This window comes from Atractosteus spatula, chromosome 26, assembly GCF_055471065.1.
Source record: "Atractosteus spatula isolate fAtrSpa1 chromosome 26, fAtrSpa1.hap1, whole genome shotgun sequence".
NCBI lineage: Eukaryota > Metazoa > Chordata > Actinopteri > Semionotiformes > Lepisosteidae > Atractosteus > Atractosteus spatula.
The window spans coordinates 3,976,749-3,996,193 of record NC_142731.1 but is presented as its reverse complement, the minus strand read 5'-3'; the positions used below and the strand labels follow the sequence as shown (position 1 = coordinate 3,996,193).

Here is a 19,445-nt window from a genome sequence, read left to right as displayed (position 1 = left end):
TTTTTTTTAATGACTTTATAACTCAAGGGATTATTTCTAGAAGAAAAATACTCAGATTTGCATAATCTCAGTTCTCTTTAAAATAAACACTCAAAACAACAAAACACACATTCATTGTCCCGACTTAAAATATCGCCAGGAAGTCTCTTCACAAACCTTAAGTTTATGGATGCAGATGATTAACAATTGGTAAAAGAACGAAAGGTTGGATATCTGATAACAAGATACCCTAACGCAATTTGGATCAATATTTTTCCTTTTCTACTAAATAAAAGAAAAAACACATCTCTTCTACGTGAGAGCGAGTTCAAAGTGTTACAGGGTCATTTTCACAACCCGCTCCACCCACCCTGTTCATTTCTTACACATTTTAAAAACCTTGCAGTGACATTTTCTAACGTTTTAATAAAATCCACTACCCATCAAATATACAGTACTTGCTAATGACACGATCCAGCGTTTGAAAAAACAGACTGTCCCAATGTGCTTTCCGTACATTGAACAGAAAGTATCGTGCCCGGAGCAGCTGCTGCTGCAGTCTTAAGTTTTGTCGTTATTTAATGTTCTTCGAGGTTGTTGTTTCGTCGTACCACTGATAAATATGGCCTTTCAGTGTCAGAGGGACTGTTACCTGCAAGAGGTAGGAGAGCAAACATATACATGAAGTATTTTGACTTTCAATGAAATACCGGTATTCTACGTTTCTTGTATGGTCCTTATACAATGACATCATTTAATAATATGTAAAATCGGCTAACCTAGATTTCTTCGATAGAAATCATGTTTGCTTGTTCAATATTAAATATTTTGAGATCTTAAATTTGTTAATTCGCTTATTCGTTTTTTAAATAACGATTTTAACTTCGCACAAGTGTGCATCGTAACTACGCATGAGCGTGCATCTAAGAAAAGCAAGTTTTCATATTTCTTTGCTCTCTGAAAACAAAATATTTTGCTGCTCATCTTTGTGTGGGTCCTCGGCTGCCTTCTTGTATTTTCAGTTCACCACCACGGTGGTGTCGTGCCGCCCCGCGGAGCTGAAACTGGACAACAGTGGGAAAAAGGAGACCGTGAAGGGCTTTAATGTCATCCTGGAAGACACCGTTCTCTTCCCCGAGGGAGGCGGACAGGTGAGCGAACTGTGCTCTTTAGGATGGGCAGGGACGGGGGTTCTTCATAAGGCACTGAGACAATTAGGAAGGTAACAGATCAGAGGAGTAATCTTCATTTGGTTGCTTAGTGACAAAGTGGTTAGCACTGGGCGCCTCTTAACGGTTGGGCCCTCTGGGGTCACTTCCTGCGGTGCTGTCCGTGTGGAGTTTGCATGTTCTCTTTCCAGTGTTCGTATGGGTTTCCACTCACAGCCCAAAGCCCTGCTGGTAGGTTAATTAGCTTCTAGGAAGACAAACCCTGGTGTGAGTGGGTGCCTGTCTGTGTCAATGTGTGCCCCGCGGTGAACTGGCGTCCCGAAATGTCCTAAAAAGTGTTGTAATTGGCTAGACCTGAAGCAAGTGGGAGGAGCACTACATGTGCATTAAATCCAAGTCAGAGATGAAGTGGGGGGTGTTTAATGGAGCAAGAGTTCAGGAAGCTATTAAACGTTTAGTGGATATGGAGAAGCAGCTCTGTTTTGGGAGGCTGCTGTATCATATATCATAATGTGTTTTACTGTGTTTGCGACGTAGTTCTTTTCTACGTGTGCCAGAAATGTCACACTGAGATGAAATGTCACTGAAATGTCACTCTAAGCTGATTTGCTTGCTTTGCTTGATTGAAAAGCCACCTGGACTCCACTGATCCTCCCCTCATCCTGTACTAATTGAAGTTGGTTCTGAAGTGCTGGCTGCTTATTTTCCAGCCACTCCGGGGTCCAGCTCGTGACTGGCCAAAGGAAGGCTGGAGCTCCACTGCAGGTGTCTGACGTATCAATTAACGTGGAGGCTGTGCAGCACGGTCTGGGGTTGCTCGTGCAGCATATCGCTAGACAGGTCGATACGTGCAGCCGGCGTCATGGGAGCTGTCCGTGTTCTGGTCTTGCCGAGCCCTTGTCTTGATGAGCGCGTGTGGGCCTGTCCCGTCTGTGTGTCCCGCGCAGCCGGATGACCGGGGGCTGATCGGGGGCGTGCCGGTGCTGCGGGTGACGCGCCAGGGCGCCGAGGCCGTGCACTTTGTCGCCGCCCCTCTGGAGGAGGGCTCCTCTGTGCAGCTGAAGCTGGACTGGGACAGGCGGTTCGACCACATGCAGCAGCACTCAGGTACGGAGGGGCCGCCGCTCGCCTCGAGATCTGTGGTTCTCCGACCTGCTGCAGGGACCCGCTCGAGTCCGAGATTGGGGGTCTTTTCAGAGTTCTGCGGGGGAGCAGGACAAGCTTGAGGGGAAACATTGTGAGTGTGAGATTTTCCCAAGATGGAAATGTGGGCCATTTTTTCTACAGCCGGTACTTCTGTAGGAAAACATGTGCAATCCCGTTTTTAGGCCAGAACCCTGTCTTCACATTGAGGAGCAGTTTTAGAACTGTAACTGATGTGTGTATATATCACATGTTCATATATTAATCAGTAAAGGGTTTGGTAGAGCCCAAAAAAACTTTTCACACTAGTTGATCATTAGATTATTAAGCCAGTAGCAGATTGCACGTTCATCCCTGACTGACGTCCTTTCAAATTGATAAAATCTGTATGTCATTGAGAGTGTGCCCATTCTTTATTTCCCGCTATAGAATGGGTAGTCTTTTTGTTGCCTTATTATAATGCGTACCCAGCTTCTATTTCATTTCAGCGCTGCTTCACAAACCAGATCACAGTGCTGTGCTTGCTTGACAAGTACTCCTTACTGGTTTGGTGGAGAAATAGAATTATCAAGGTCTGAGTCAGATTCCTTCCACCTGTGTTCCTGAGGCTGTCAAAGGAATTTTAGTTATCTAGAAATGTAATGTAATTCAGTACAGGCGGGAATTCTAATTCCCGGATTTCCCAGTGTATTATATCGTTCTCGGGAGCAGAACGAATTGCTCTCTTTCCACTCTGTGGCTTATTTTCTGTCCACAGGCCTGATTCTCTCGTAGTGCTGTTCCAGACATGCACACGCATTGCCACTCCAGTTGTAAAATAACACATGTGGAAACTCCGTGTTGACTGCAGACATTAAAGGACATGTATAACCAAAATGACATACATTGTGTAAACCTTTCTCTTTTAAAAATGTATTTCAGGACAGCACTTAATCACAGCCATTGCAGACTCGATGTTTGGGTACAAGACTACATCCTGGTAAGCATTTCTTTATTATTTACTCATTTATTGTCCTTTGTGTTTATTGTTCTGTACCCTTAGTATGTTATTGTGCTTTGTTGTACTGTCTTTATTTATTATTATTATTATTATTTAGTATTCTGTAATATGCTGTGCGTGTTGTGAGAAAGTGATGTCTGTTGGGTAGTGTACATCCTGAGAGAACAATGCGAATACGAATCCCAATGGACAAATACATAAATCAAATAAATACCTCTCTCTCCCTCGCATAGTGTTGTAATACCACAGCAAAACTGGCCACAATTGAGAGCCAATCTGTTCATTTGTATACAAATTGATGTTGACTTTTTGCAAAATTTCACTCCAAGTTTCTTCCATTCTTTAATGTTAGATTGAAGGTTGAATATCAGTATAGAAGCAGTATTTAGTCTCAGTTCAGTTTTCGACTATACCCTGCTAGGCTCTTTTGAGAGATGACAGATACCTCCTTAATGATGAAGTTTGTAGGGCAGCTCACTCATGGGTGACTTAATGGAGCAACATCTGTATTTGTGTAACTAGACCAGGTTGAGGGGTTAAAAAGCCCTCTAACGTACTGGGGCAAAGCTGTGCTGATATGGGAGTATTGTACCGGGAAGATCGAAGTGTCGCAGAACTACAGAGGCCAGGTTGCTCTGCGGCTGTGTGTGTTGCTGGGATGAGCGCTGGAAGTTGCCTGAAGAGGGCAAGGAAGACATCCTTTGTGCTACTGGCTGAAGCAGCATGCGCAGAGACTGTGATGCACGGTGATGGGTGGGTGTGTGTGTGTGTGCGCCAGGGAGCTGGGTCGCCAGCGCAGCGTGATCGAGCTGGACACGGCCGCCATGAAGCCGGGAGAGGCGGAGGCCCTGGAGAGAGCTGTGAACGAGAAGATCAGAGCCTGCGTCCCCGTCGCGGTGCAGCTCCTGTCCCCCGACGACCCGGCCGTGGAGAAGGTGCGAATCGGGGGGGGGGGAGGGACCGTGTCCCCCTGGGTCCGCCGAGAGGCCCTGCGTGCGACCTTGTCTTGTGTCCTCCCAGGTACGAAGCCGGGGCCTGCCCGAGGACCACGCAGGACCGGTTCGGATAATCGACATCGAAGGGATCGACGCCAACATGTGCTGCGGTACTCACGTGTCGAACCTCAGCCACCTGCAGGTAAGGGGTGTCAGTCAGACGCACCAGCGTACCGAGGTCTTTATTCCCCAGCGCCTCCTCCAGGGTCTTAGTGATTCGTCTGGGTGAAGCAAGCTCTTCCTGCCTTCAAAGCCTCGTGCTTTACAGTACAGAAAATCAAAGACAGCTGCAAGCTTCCTGTTTCGTTGGGGCACTGAAGATGGGGGGTCCAACAGTGGGGAACAAATGGCGAAAGCACAACCAGAATTACACAAGCCATTCCCAAAAGTACTAAAGAACAGTGCTGTTCACTGGGCAAGTGTTTTAGTGAATGCTGACATTGGGTACCCCAGCTGTGCTTACAGCACACCTTATAATAACAAATGTTGATCCTTATTAGTGTCTTTGGTTACCACATACTGCCTGTACTGTCCTCCTGATTTTAGGACATGCGTAGACTGATCAGATTCCAAACCAGATTGCATATTGCTGTGAACAGAGTCCCTGGCAGGACAATACTTTATTGACATAGCATCTAATTGCAATGAAATTTGGTTAAAACAAATTAAAAATCTCACTTATGTTACTGCACTGGCTTTCTTCCTGATGTTTTAACATTTTGTAAAAATGTTCAGAGCAAAATAAGTTAAATCAACACATCCAAAACGGGGCACTGACAACGAGATTCAGTGGAGTCAGCTGAAACGGACCATGTTGTCAGCAGTTCTTGCATTAGCATGATGCTTCTTTTCATAGGAACAGCTGCTGTTAAGGCATGCAGATTGTGCTAACTCTAAAATCATTTTTTTTTCATTTAGGTTATTAAAATTCTTGGGACAGAGAAAGGAAAGAAGAACAAAACGAATGTGATATTCCTGGCAGGAGACAGGGTTCTGAAATACGCTGACAGAAGCTATAACACCGAGAGAGCTCTGACCTCCCTGCTCAAGTAAGCGTTCAGTTACCGAGAAAGAGCATGTACTCTGTTTGGTCCTGTTCGTCCAGTAGAGGAGCTGTCAGGAGTGAGGGCTTTCCATTTGAAAAAGAAATTGACGGTGATTTTTTTCTCTGTTTAGATTTACCGCTCTTTAATCAATAGGGCTCATGTCTCTAACGCTGTACCAGCATGGGAGGGAGGTCTCAGTTGAAGCTTTCTTCCAGAAAAAGCACTCTTGGCAGAACCGTTCACCATGCAGGGCACTGTGGGATGTGCAGTGTATAATTGAAAGAGCAACTTTATGAGGGTTGGGCATCAAGTCTTGGGTTTTACATTGAGCAAGGACACACTGACAAACTTGAAACCATCTAACACCAGCAGCATGCGGCCAATTACTCTCTGTTACTCGATGAATTTTGATTACAGTTTATAGTTGCTTATGGCATAGCCTGGGCTCAAACCAGTGATGTCTGGATTATAGGCCTCAGCTGACTTTCAGAATGGATGCTAATTGGTTGAGACACTAGGGACCACCGAGCATTTTATAAGGGATTACTGGCAATGGTTGTGATCATGCATGCTTCCACATCCCCAAGACACAAGTTGAGAAGAAACAATGGGTTCATCAGTGTACTGAAACTAATGCTGTTTAAAATGATGTACTGTATTTGTCATGAATTTGTGATCTGAGCAATCGAAAAGCAGAACACTGTTTTGCCTGACAAAGTTGATTTGCCATAATTCTGTGGTCTTGATAAGTAAAAAAACTCCCCAGATGCTTTTGCTAAGACATTGTCTTGTTTTGCGGGTTAATTTTATCCATGTCAGCATGTGGTCTGCGTGTATTTTGTGAATACAGGTACCTAGCAATCCCCAGGATCATTGCCCCTATCTTCCTCATCAGGGCCACTCACACAAGGCCGTTTCTTTCAGAACGGGCGCAGAGGAGCATGTTGAAGCGGTGGACAAGCTGCAGAAGTCTGTCAAGCTGCTGCAGAAAGTAAGTCAGTCGTGCGCCTTCGTTTCCCTGTCTCCTCACTGAGTTTGCTCCTCTTCAGCCGTTTTATCAGAAGAGAAAAACAACGGACTGAATAGTTAAAAGATTCAACATAGGGAATACAGGGTTCAAGCAGACAGGAGAGAATTTCTCGAAGGAGTTACAGATGGAAGGAGGCCATGTGCCCTGTGTTGCCCCTTTGGATCAACTTAGTTAAATGATCCAAGAGTGACATGAAGCTGTTTCTCAAAGCAATCCCTGGCATCAGCTTGAACAGTTTGGGGATCATCCAGCTCATTCTGGTGCTGATCTTTGATCACAAGCTGGAAGCTGGTTACTTGTGTGACTGACATCTGGTTACTAGCTGGTTACTAACCAGTGTGCTGTTGTAGTGCAGACACAAATGTTTTTGTATAGAATAGATTTATTTTTTTGAACTAACCTGATGGAATTCTATTCATCATCTTGCGTTAATTAATGGTTTAACATATTGATAGCATTGAAGTCTGCAAAGTAATTATGAGACTGTGTTAAATGTCTTTGCCCAGTCTCTGCCCAGCCCACTTTTGCTTTCTTTTTTTCCAGTTATTTAACATTATATTTTCTTTTTGGCTTTTCTCACAGAACAACCTTAATCTGTTACGAGACCTGGCTGTCCTCACTGCCCAGAACTTCAAGAGCAACCCAAACAGAGGCAAACTGTTCTGTTTACACAGGTAATAAAAAATCCCCTGCTGCACAGATACTTAAAACATTCTGTGGAAGAAAAAAGAGGTCCATATCCTCACATTTGTATGTCATCAGCCTTTTCTTTTTTGTTGAAAACCATTTACCATCAGTCTGTTTGCTTAAGGAATTTGTGTGGTCTGAAAAAATACAAAATGAATTAGTCCAGGGGATTAATTTTTGTATCTCAGCATTTGTAAAATGGGTGTGCTGTTGACTAGTTAATGCCTCCGTACTGTGTCTATTATACATCAGTTAGAATAATGAGAATAAAGGGAAGCTTCCTTTTGCGGAGAGTGAGAAGTGTTGTTTCCTGCTGGGAGAGTCACGCCAACGTGGTCGAAGCCATCTCTTTCCAGAGCAGCACCCCAAAAACTCTTCCTTCTCCATTCATCAATCTGTTTTCTATCCGCTTCACCTAATTCAGGGTTGTGGGGGAGCCGCCATCTTGGCAAGCAACGGGTGCAGGCCAGGTACACCCTGGGCAGGACACCTGTCCGTCACGCACACTCTCTCTCACCAGGGCCAGTGTTCCCAGATACCAGCATTTCTTTGGCCTGTGGGAGGAAACCAGAGCACCTGGAGAAAACCCATGTGAAAATGGGTAGAACATAGAAACACACAGATAGTACCCCAGGCCCAACCTTGAACCCAGGGCCCCAAAGCTGAGAGGCAGCAATGCTGACTGCTGCGCCACCATGCCTCCCCCTTGCTTTGTGCAAATGCTGTTCAAACTGCAGTACTGAAAGTGATCCACTAGGGGACAGTAGAGGGTTGCAGAGCCTGTGCTTCCCACTAACACTGGGTCCAGTGTCCCAGGGAGGGCTTGACTCCCTGGTCAAGCTTTTCTTTGAAGAATGTTAGAAAGGGTGCAAACGAGAGAAGACTCTCCTGTCCGTCTTGCCCATTTGGAAGTTAGTAGCTGATTGAGAATCTCACCCATTGTATCAGATGATGATAGGCTTCCGACGTCATCACTATGAAAAAGGCAGCGGTTCTTCGGTGAAGATGTCTCAAAATAATTAAAAGACTAAAAGCAAAATGATTTTGTCTTCAGGTTTAATAAAGAGCATGTTCATTTCAATAAGTACCTTAATTCTGTGCACAAAAAATAAGATTTTCTTTCCTCTTGTGATATACAAATAGTTCTTGAATTTACTTTATTTGTCTTTCTGTCTAGGAAGGATGGAGACAACGAGTTCATGAACATCATTGCAAATGAAATTGGCACTGAAGTAAGATGTTATTTTAACATTCCTGTATTAATTAGTGTCTCCTTAATATTTGTACTAGCCAGTATTTAACCAGACAACACCTGCCACACACAAATCTGCCTAGACTGGGAGATTGTAGCTTATCCAGTTTAATTTATATAAATAAAAACAAAATATTATCTTTTGATGCTGCATGAATTTGAACCAAATTTTTACTGCATTGGAGGGGAAGTACATAACAGTATTAAGTTGCAAAGGAACAAGTAAAGGTTTATTCCCTGCTGAAAAGAGAAGAAAAGACACAATGTTTCAGCTGTAGAGCCTTCTTGGGGTGTCAGATGTTACATAGTATCAAGTATTAAGTTGTAGAAAGAGACAGGATAGTGCTTTTTCAGTATCTTTGTCATCTAATTAAGTGTTTTTTGAGGACTCTGATTCTATAAAAGTAGGTAGTACTTTATATTTAGACTGCAGGGATCTGTGGGTTTGGCTTCTAGTCTTTGGAACTTATTTCTGATCGTGTGACACCCCTTTAAAATTATGCAAAATCACAAAAATCTTCTCCAGAACAAGGTTGGTGGCTCTTTACTTGGTGTCTCCTCTGAGCTGCTGATCATCGCGGCTCCTGGCAGCTTGGACACCATGATGGCCAGTGTCCAGCGTTTTACAGAGTTCGCTGGGGTAAAAACCTGAATTGCTCTTGAACAGGAGTTATGCTGAGAGTTTCAGAGTTTCATAAATGCTGAACTCCCGGTGTCCTGGGAAAGTCAACAGGAACCTGTGGGGAGTCAACAGGAAGCTGAGCTGTAGATGCTGCCTTGCTGTGATTGTCCTCGCTCTTGCTCCTGGAGAGCTATGCAGCATTTATAGGTGACTAACGCCTTGGGAGCCGCTAAGACGAAGAGGATTATTGTGTCTACGGAGTCATTAAACGCAGAAGCGGAATGCAAGCCTGCAGATGCAGCCGCTCTGCAGGATCAATCTCATCGGCTCTGCTCCTGTCTCCCTACAGGATACGCTGCTGTTCCTGACTGTGGGGGAGGAAAAGGGAGCAGGGCTGTTCCTGCTGGCCGGCCCGGCGGAAACCGTGGACTCGCTGGGACCCAGGTGAGGCGTCTGGCCGGGGCTGGACTGCACTCTGCGGCCTGGGATTCGTGGCTGTTCAAGCCTCTCTGGATGTCTTGGAAAATGACAGAACCAGACAGGTTTATTTTACAGAGTTCTGTACTGTTGTTCAAATAAGAGCATGAGAACCATAACGAATGAGAGGAAGTCATTTTGCCCATCTAGTCCATTTAGTAACTGGTAACTAATTGATCCAAAGATGTCATCCAGCTGTGGTTTCGTGGAAGAAACCTGGGCACTGGCTTCAACAGCATGACTGTGGTAGCTTGTTTGAATTATTATCTTTTGGACTTGGCTATTACTCTGAGCTGTGTGAACTGTGGTAGATAGTGTCTCCTATATGTAAAGTCCTTTGTGTTGAAAAAGCACTAATAAATGAAGTGCAAGAAGTTTTATTATTCTACAGTGATAAATTATAAGTCAGTGGTTGCCATTGCTGCCTGGCAGCACTAGGGCCCTGGGCTCCATTGCTGGGGTGCAGTCAGCATGTTCATGGTGGTTTCCTCCCATAGTCCAATGACATGCTGGTAGGGTAATGGGAAAATTGGCCCTGGTGTGAGTGTGTGCCCTGTGATGGACTGGCATCCTGTCCAGGGTGCACCCTGCCTTGTGCCCAGTGCTTGCTGGGATAGGCTCTGGCTCCCCCGCGACCCTGACTTGGATAAAAAGATTAGACAGGTGGGATAGATCTAGCTCTTCTAAGTGAAGGCGACAGCGCTTGCCCTTTCTGTCGTGCAGGGTGGCGGAGACGTTGGACGGGAAGGGGGCTGGCAAGCGCGGGCGGTACCAGGGCAAGGCCAGTCGCATGGCCCGGCGCGGGGAGGCGGAGCTCCTCCTGCTGGAGTACCTGAAGCACTGCAGCTCGGAGGAGGAGTGACCCCGCTGCACCTGCCCTGCGGCTCACAAACTGCCCGCGCGGTTCCGAGAACGAGAGCGCGCACGCTGCAGCCCTGCTCATCTCACCCGCAACGCTGATTTCCTCAGGAGCGAGTCAGTGGTGCACGGAATCCAAAATAAATATAAATATATAATACAACCAGAAAAGTTCAAGAGAATAGGATTAAGTATATTATATGTTCGCAAAATCTAATGACTAAGAATCTTGTACATCCCACTCCAAGCCCAAGTGGCCCAATTAGCTTAGAGGCTGTTTGTATTAAACCTTGGCCATTATACTGGTCAGCTCTCTCACGATTTTTCCTCTTTTTGTCCCTGCAGTGAAAGCACTAATATTACTTTGATTGTAATTTAAAATGGGCTTTAAAAAACTTTTTTTTTTTGGTTGTGAAGCACAAATGTTTAGCCTGGCGAAAATGTTTAATGTCTTTTAATGAATGGGAATGTAATGAAACCTCTTTTTGCTCAATATAAAGACATGCAGGTCCAGAAGATCCTTTCCTATTTTTATTGGCCTTATAATAGTGACTTTCTGTACAGAGCACTGAAATCCACTGCTAGTTTTTTGTTTGGAGGAGCAAAAGACTGCTGTTTCTTCTGTGTGCATTGTGAATGCGAGCTTTATGGGGTAAAAACAAGGAAAACCAGAACTGATACTCTACTGCATGTGTGTTTTTCCCTTTTTGTTCATCGCACTTCTCATCTAAACTCATTTTCTCACGAGTGTGTGAATTTTGAAATTCAAGCAGAAGTCTGTAATACCGAGATCTATAATCTATAATAGATTGGGTTGTGAGCTCATCTGCAGAAATGTTAATTTAAGGGACAAACCCTTTTTTATTAAGTCTTACTACTTTCAAATGTCACATTTGAAAGCATTGGTGTCTGGAATGATTTGACCTTGGCTCTTGATTTTGTTGTTTACAGTTTGTTTTTTCTGTTTTTGATCGCGTCACATATAGGTACGGTGCACTGTGAGAGAAGCACTGCAAGGCAATTATTAATCTTTTCCAGGAGGTCAGTGACGATCTTCCCAGGGACTGTGACGATCGTGGGTGACTGACACAGAGGAAGAGGGCTTTGAACTGTGTGACGTCTTCAGAGTCAAGTGCTAGTATAGTCAGGGTACTCGCCCCGTTTTTCAATGCAGGTGGAAGTTTAGCCTAGCATCTGCTGTTTTTCTTGAAGCGTTTGATGGGCGTAGCTGGAAATTCTGACTTTTCCTGGTATGTAATCACCACTTTGTATAGTCTGTCCTTTGTTGTATAAAGGAAGACTTTTGCTTCTGCTTAGTTCTTTGCTTTGGTTGCAAAATTTTGCAGGCAGACTAGAATCTGAAAAGGCACTAAAGCTTAATAGGAGGACCGCAGTTTTGTAAGTTTGTAGTTATGGATGGTAGACTCCTGGGAAAGCTGAGGTTGCTGCTAGAAGAGGTGTTAGTGGGCCCAGTAGGGGGCGCTCACCCTGCAGTCTGTGTGGGTCCTAATGCCCCATAGTATAGTGATGAGGGATACTATACTGTCCTGACATAAGGCACTGTCCTTTGGATGAGACGTAGAACTGAGGTCCTGACTTTCCAGTGCGTTTCGTAAAAACAGTAGGGGTGTTTCCCCAGTGTCATGGCCAAATTTCCTATTGGCCTTTATCTGTCATGGCCTCCTAATAATCTCCATCTAAGGACTGGCTTCATCACTTTGGTCTCCTCTTCACTGAGAGCTGGTGTGTGGGGAGCGTACTGGTGCACTATGGCTGCCGTCACATCATCCATGTGGGGCTGCACACTGGTGGTGGTGGAGGGGAGTCCCCATTACCTGTAAAGTTGAGTGGACTGTCCAGAAAAGCTCTATATACTGTAAGTGTAAATGTTATTATTATAGTTGTTTCACGTTCATGTGAAAAGGCATGAATGCTTGGTGCTTCCTTAGTGAAATGCTAATAACGTCCACTTAAAAAATAATCAATGAAAATGATTAATTTTAGGATCAATAATACAACTTTTATTATTTATTTAACCAAACATATACAATATGCATGCTATGTTGCTGGTTTATATAATATAAAAACACCCACATCTGATGCAGTTAATCCACTATAAATTATTACATCCCATCCACTGAAAACCCCAGGAACTACAATGATCCTAAGCTATTACAAATGTTAGGAAGATTGCCTAAGCCTTTAATAACAGGATTGTAAATAATGCACTTACTGCAATGAGTGGTCCTTCTCATCACGAGGGTCTGCTGTCTTTGAAGGTTTTTATTCCAACTGGAATCTTATTCTCTAACCGATGTCTGTAATTGATCATTTTGCCTGTTTAACATTTTTTATTGTTTTTAGCTTTCCTGGTTTCATTACACCCTAGCTGAGACATGTTTCCAACTTTCGAATATAGATTAATATGCACTTTCTCCTCAACTTGCTCATGAAGAATTTGCGTCATTACTTCTGACTGAAAAGCGTCTAGATTTAAGATGAACAGACCCAGAATGACAATGAACTTTTGTTTTTTTTTCCTGCTGCTCCAATCTAATTGACCACATTTATGTTAACATAACAGGAAAGAGAACAGTTCTGAAAGCAAAGAATCTGCACAGTTTACAAACCTTACAAACCTTATACACCTATTTAAGACCTGAAAGAAAATGTTGAAAAGCACCTGAAATCGAAGATGGAAATCAGTTTGTTGGCAATGTGAAGCCTGCCCCAGAGAAAATCCCAGAAGCCTGTGTTGGTCCTAGCAGTTCCCCAGCACCAGGGTTGAGAGCCACTGGCATACAAATTACATCCTACAGTACTTGCAATTTACACATAACAGAGATTAGGTATTAGTATTAACAGCCTATTTACAACATACCCTTTAGGGAATATCACTGTATGTCTAGAAGTTCAAATAGTCCTCAATCAGCTAATAGCCATGAGTTTAATGTGATCCTGCACTCATTCATTTTCCTGAGAAAAAAAACCCTGGAGGTGACAGCAGATCATTTACTCACAGACTGCCACCTTTTGTTTATGTAATAGGTTTATTCCGTGATGAAGAAGGCTCCACGACCGAAACATTATGTTTTCTTTCTTCTCTTTTTTCAGCATGGAATATGCCTATTACTTGTTCCTTTGCAGCCTATGCATGCTGACTCAGCTACCCGCCTGAACCTTTTGTTTATGCTGTTTTCCCTTTTCTCTGGCGTCTCTGCTGGTCTGGCTGTGTGGAGATGGGAAGCTGCTGCTGTCGCCATACTGACCCCGGAAGCTCGCCCAATAATTACTGGTTCCTGTCAGAGGCAGGAATAACACTGCTCAACCTGAGCTGGGGCATCGGGCCCCAGGCTGTCCTGAAAGCTCCACCTCTCGGGTGGAGAGGCCCCTGACTCCACAAAAGGGTGACATACAGTATTGAGGAGGTAGCTGTTCTGTTTTCTGAGCTAGTGACTTTGTGGTATAGCGTGCACCATCTACCTTGTGTTCTATGAGCAAAGGAAAGCCCACTTACTGACAATGCTGGGTAGACATTCTTCTGTTGCCTAATGCCCACGGAAGATTATTGCAAGAAAACCAGTTGCATTCATGCACAGAGGCAAATCACTACTCACAGTGGAGGCTTATTCTCCATAATCCTGTGCCTCGTACTATAGATGTCTGTCTCCACTGAGAGCTTGCACTGTACAGGTTTCGAAAGAGCTTCATGGCTGTGCGGCAGTCCGAGTGTTTTCACAGGAGGCCGCTGTTGGCAGAGTCAAGGGTATCTGGTTTTCTTTTCAGCATTGCTTCTGAAAGGGCTAACTAGAGGACACTGTCCCGTCTTTTCCCAGTTTGCCGTCGGTGTTAGTTCTCCGGTGCTACACCTCACAGAGACACGGCCTGCATCGCCTCCCCTCATGCTTGTATTTCCCTTCTCCCTTCGGCCTCCCCAGCTCAGAGGGTCTTCTTGCTGTGTGCGCTCAGAGCCCCTGACAGGCAGTAAGGGATGATGCCCACGGTGGCCAGGGGCACCGCGGCGCTCTTGCAGAAGGACAGCAGGTAGAATAGGGCCACCATGTGCGTCGGAGGCTTGAAGGAGTCGAAGAGGTGCAGCAGGAAGAGCGAGGCGGCGATGCACCCCAGCCTGAAGGGGGCGCTGTGGCCCCGCTTGCCCGAGCAGCTCTCGCTGTAGAGAGGCGAGTGCAGGCCCAGCCCCAGGCCGAACAGGGAGCCCAGGTTGCGCAGCAGGCTGGCGAAGGGTGTGGTGTCCATGTGCACCCACTCGGCTCGGACGCACCACCGCTTGGCTTTCTCCAGCGTCCAGAGCAGGTCCACTCCCAGCACCCGCAGAAGCAGGTAGAAGCCCAGGGCGAAGACCAGCAGGAAGAGGGTGGTGAGAAGGTACCTCTTCAGACTGACGCTGTAGATCCACTGCACCCTGCTGAAGGCCTCAGCCACAATCATACCTGGAGGGAGAGAGAGTTTTGGTAGCTAGGATTTATTTTTTAAGTTTTGAGTTTGAAGCTTTGCTACAGTCCGTAAAAGACTGTATCCTAATATTTTAAGAGATCTTGTTTGTTTGCCAATTGCAAAGGGAAGGACAAATATGCAATTTCAAACTTTTATAACAAAAAGTTCCAAATCATTGACACCAAACTCGTGCACGCTTACCTGAGATGACCCCTGCGATGACCTGGTGTGGGAAGTGGGCTGCAAGGAAGACTCTGGAGAGGCAGACGCAGACCTGGACACCCCAGAACAGTGTCCACAAGGAGGCACGCACACACCTGGGAGGGAGCACACCAGAGAAAGAGGAGCCATCAGGGGAAAGCTCTGAGATCACGCACTGACCTGCGCAGGCACTGTAGGTACGCTGGTATCAGGTATAAAGTTCTTCCTGGCTTGTTATGTGGCCACACTGGGTAAGTGACACAGCCTGGATTGGAACTTGCAATCTGCCTAAGTTGGATGCTTGAATGTTTTTGTCAAATGAGCTGAGCTGAATCCTAGAAAAAAAAAGAAAGAGAAACTGAATCTAAGTCAGAGATGCTGACTATAAAGTAACTGTACTTTTCCTTTGCAGATGAAGTGTCTGCAATTCTGAACTTCATGAACCTGCTGAGTGGTCAAGAAGGGAAGAAGGGTATAGAAAAGATAGTACAAGGTGCTAAGATGCAGAAAGTTGCCTGCATACAGTATCACAGTATCCAGTACAATAGGTTAATCTTGACCATATTAACATTTACACGTAAATCCTCTAAACTGATAGGGTGCCACGTTACCGGTTTTTATTGTACAGTATATGCGTCAAGTTTGAAATCATGTTCATTCTGACTCTTGCATCTAAGCTCACAGCAGCACCCACACAAAGTCATTCATCATTTTGAAATGTGGCTGCCAGGAAGGAGGTTCAGCACCGACTGGTAGACTGATACCATCTCTCACCAGAAAACTTCAGGCAACCTGGGAAGCTGAGCCCTGGCCATCTTTGCCCTACCCCGCCTGGGGGGCGCTGAATCAGTTCTGTGTCTCTCCTTCAGAGGGCCGCTATATTTCACACATCAACTCACCTCTTCACCTCAGTCAGCTCATTATTGGCTGAAGGGGACGAATTTAACAGCTTCTCTCTGCTCTTCACATGCTGGTGCTTTGAATAGACCTAGGTTTGCCCACCCCTGGGTGTGTGGGGTATTCAGCCACTCACCAGTTCTTCACCGACGGCTTGTGTTTCTTGACCAGAATGGCAAGGAGAGACGTCACCATCACGTAGTACACCCCGGCAGAGCCCATGGTATGACCCGAAGGACTTCCTGTGGGGAGATGAGCATCAGAACTGGCTTGTTTCTGTAAAGCTGGTTTTAAAATATGAGTGAGGTAGAAAAGCAGCTGGATGAAAGGTTTTAGGCCTCACCTGGCCCGGTCTCGCAGGTGACGGGGAACTGCTCGACGTGCGGCACTGAGGAGTTACTGTAGTAAGGTGTCTCATGGACCCACCAGTAGGGCCTCTCTCCAAACAGGATCCTGTCCACAATGGGAAAATAAGTACTGTACAGCCACCATCAGCTGTGCTCAGTTCATTGTCTCTAGAAAGGTTTGAAAAATGCCTGCAAAAATGCATGACATCCTTTCAGACAGAGCACATTCTTCATTCATAATAGCTGCTGCTAGCTGTGCTTGTGAATTGCATAGAGCACAATTTAAAAGAAGCTTTTGCCCCCTGGCTCTAATATCTAAAGAGGTTCTCTGAACCAAAATTTGTGCCCATTTTACTGAGCCGTGTTGCTTTAGAAAGCAGGAAGCTGCCACTCCAGTACAGTTTAAATCTTAAATCTGGTACAGGTAAATTGTCAAGTGTTCTAGAGTGCTTTTTAATTTTGAACACCACTTTACAGCAGGTCGTACTAAACGTAATGCAAAAGAAAAGATTGCTACCTAGGAGTACAATTAGTGATGTACACAATATTACAATGTAGAGCTAAACAAGCACAGGTAAATCTCTACAGAGACAAGCACTCTCAATTTTAAGCATTGCCTAAAAGCTCAGCAAAATGAACAGCACAGAAAGAAAACAGCGCTGGCCACAGATGGGCTGTTATGTCCGACTGGTGGCTGATGCAATAAAACAGAGATGCTCTGGCTGTGCACGTCAGGCGGCACTCACCACTTGAAGACGAGGTTGAGCCAGTCCCCGACCACGGCCACCCAGATGAGCTTGACGCCCACTGACTCCCGCAGGTGGAACCAGATGGGGAAGAGGATGAAGAAGGTGTTCCTGAGGTCGGCGACGACGGAGACGAGGAGGAACCAGCCCTGGGCGTCTCTGTAGTGGGTCTGGAGGTACTGCACGGCGCCCACTCCGTAGTCGTGCACCAGGTCCATCCCTGCGTCCATCGCCGTGCTGCTCTGTCTCCTGGTGGGTCTCGGCAGCCGCTGACAAGACTGAGAGAGCCAAGGCAGGCCTGCGATCAGGTGTGTTTCCACTTGTCTGCGCACGCCACCACCGCTTTTTATACCCTAGCTGTGTAATGCTCATTCCGCTGTGGGGTCTGATCTTTGGACCCTAGGTAAAAAAAAAAGAGAGAGAGAGAGAGAGCTGGAAAGCAAAACAGAAGGACCTCTTCATGTATTACATCACTGCAGACCCTGGCATATCTCCCTGGCACAGAGAAAACAAGCTAATATTTCTCCTCTGATTGAATTATCGTGAATAGCGGCAATCATATCTCCGGATGCCTGAAGCCAAAGAAAATGATTATTTAATCTTGTCTGTATGGCTCTGTATTGTGTGCTCCTACCCAGAGAGGTGATTCAGATGGATCTGATTAGCAGTGTTTGTACACAACCCTAACTCGCTGAAGGCAGCTGACACATTTGAAGTTGTGAATCTGTTGACTTTCTGTACCCGTTTGCTGATCACTCCTTATCTAGTCAGCTAGGTTGAGTGTTTAACTGTGCAGCACTCTGCACAGTAAGGTTCTGCAGGTAGTAAGATCTGACTTGAGTGGGACTGATTATAACGTGGTTTTCTTGAAGATCACATATTTTTTTACTTTTAGATAATGAAAGTGGAAAGAAAACTTGGAAAACGGTAAACCTCTAGGCACAGGAATTAGAGGGGGGGGCATATGTTACCATCCAGGCAGCATGTCAGAAGTGGGTAGAGCTGCTAAATGGGTTTAACACTTGCTTCTGTTCAGCATTCCACAGGCTGAGGGTCAGGGAATCGCAGTGCCCAGGGAAACAGGACATCTTGTGCCTTATCTGCCTCTGGGTGATGCTGAGGCTCGCTGAAGTCAAGCTCCAGCCTTTGTTTGCGCTATGAGCTGTAATCAGTGGCGAGCTAAAAATACAGACTCTCCACTGTACAACACGTGGTGTCCTTTCCATGGTGCTGCATCCTGTACCTAATTAAAGACCTGCTTGCTAAGCACTTGCGTGCCAGGCTCCGCAGAGCTCGGGCGCAGATGCTGAGCAGGAAATGGAGTATGGTGGGAGACGGGGTGGGATCCGGCAGTGTTCCTGTCTCACGCATGGAAATGTAATGGAGCTCAATTCCCAAGTGGCGCAACAGGTGAACAGAACAGCACAGCAACTGCATGCTCACATGCCTCCCTCTCTTGTAGAGCGTGCACAGGAGCGTGCTGCTGAACAGGAGAAATGTGCACCAGGTCTTTATTACCTCCTGGAACTGTACCCAGGGAGGAAGCTGACACCGGCAATCAGTTAAGCACCCAATAAGCCCAAGCCCAGACAGAAGCGACTTCCAAAGGTCTCTTGGGAAGCGACCGTGAATAAACCCTGGAAGATCTAAGCTTTTCTCCTGACATTTATAGCTGAGGACATCCAGTTTCCACAGGTGTGTGAGCCGTGCCTCTTGTTCACCTGGTTGACATGAAGCACGTCTGTTCTCACGATGTGCTGGCACATTGTCCACTCCTGTCCTTGCTCCTCTCTTATGTAAGCTAACAAGACATCATCCCTTACTGACAGGGTGTGACTGATGATAGCAGAGAAATGTAAAGAAACTGAATCCTCTTTGATTTGCTTTAAAATGTAGTTATTACTGTTATTATTGGTGTCATTACTCCTGCTGCTTTGTAAATTTCAAGCTGAGGTTGTAATAACTCAAACAGCATAGTGTCCATTATACGCACTTAGTAAAGGGCATAGCAATGACTAAAATTTAGGAGACAGCCCCCCCCCCCCCCCAGCTCCTATTACTCAATAAGTAGAATGGGGAGATTCCTCCAGCCGAAAGCTGTTTTCAACAAAGTAAGAGAAAGAACAACTGCTGGGGTTAAATATTGGACATAGAGCCATGATTGTGCATTGCACATGGAGTCAGACAGGTCTGTGACATGTAGACGTCAGTCTTCTGAGCCTCTGTTTATGAGGCCTCTCTTGAAGGTGCTTGAAAAATAGGTTAATGATTGCCGGACAGTGTGATAAGAACCCTCCAGGATGGGATCTTTGAACGGGTGTTGTTATTGCTTTTGCTGTCCAGGATTGGGTACAGGGAAGTGATAGAAGCATGATCGGGGCTGTTTGCATCACCTACTGTATGCTGGGCCTTTCCAGACTCCTACTGCAAGCGTGGTGAAATCATTGCTAGAAATAACTGGAATGAGGTGGCAATAAGCTTTCTGTGTCATTAATGGCTAATGGATCCATCTTTAAAGTCATTTATCACTCCTGTGACTCA

At 45.6% G+C, this 19,445-nt stretch overlaps 2 protein-coding genes across 2 annotated transcripts; one reads left to right on the top strand and one right to left on the bottom strand.

Annotated features, from left to right (window-relative positions):
• The first annotated feature begins 478 nt into the window (after positions 1-478).
• aarsd1 (alanyl-tRNA synthetase domain containing 1) lies at positions 479-10,771 on the top strand. Its single transcript, XM_088906118.1, has 12 exons — positions 479-640; positions 1,002-1,130; positions 2,096-2,255; positions 3,213-3,270; positions 4,070-4,226; positions 4,312-4,428; positions 5,205-5,335; positions 6,257-6,323; positions 6,945-7,036; positions 8,227-8,281; positions 9,273-9,367; positions 10,124-10,771. Exons 1-12 carry the CDS (start codon positions 602-604, stop codon positions 10,260-10,262), a joined length of 1,239 nt encoding a protein of 412 aa, XP_088762244.1. The 5' UTR covers positions 479-601; the 3' UTR covers positions 10,263-10,771.
• Positions 10,772-12,256: 1,485 nt separating this feature from the next.
• LOC148814628 (glucose-6-phosphatase catalytic subunit 1-like) lies at positions 12,257-17,563 on the bottom strand. The gene is made up of 5 exons (XM_088905995.1): positions 16,905-17,563; positions 16,155-16,264; positions 15,948-16,053; positions 14,915-15,030; positions 12,257-14,709 (listed from the first exon to the last, which is right to left on the bottom strand). The coding sequence occupies exons 1-5, from the start codon at positions 17,132-17,134 to the stop codon at positions 14,198-14,200; spliced, it is 1,074 nt and encodes a 357-aa protein (XP_088762121.1). The 5' UTR covers positions 17,135-17,563; the 3' UTR covers positions 12,257-14,197.
• Positions 17,564-19,445: the final 1,882 nt, after the last annotated feature.

Coding starts and splice junctions, on each gene's coding strand:
- aarsd1 (XM_088906118.1), top strand. CDS start 602: ATGGCCTTTCAGTGTCAGAGGGACTGTTACCTGCAAGAG. Junction 641..1,001: donor GGGACTGTTACCTGCAAGAG/GTAGGAGAGCAA, acceptor TTGTATTTTCAG/TTCACCACCACGGTGGTGTC. Junction 3,271..4,069: donor GGGTACAAGACTACATCCTG/GTAAGCATTTCT, acceptor TGTGTGCGCCAG/GGAGCTGGGTCGCCAGCGCA.
- LOC148814628 (XM_088905995.1), bottom strand. CDS start 17,134: ATGGACGCAGGGATGGACCTGGTGCACGACTACGGAGTGGGCGCCGTG. Junction 15,031..15,947: donor AAGCCGTCGGTGAAGAACTG/GTGAGTGGCTGA, acceptor GCTCCCTCCCAG/GTGTGTGCGTGCCTCCTTGT. Junction 14,710..14,914: donor CATCGCAGGGGTCATCTCAG/GTAAGCGTGCAC, acceptor CTCTCCCTCCAG/GTATGATTGTGGCTGAGGCC.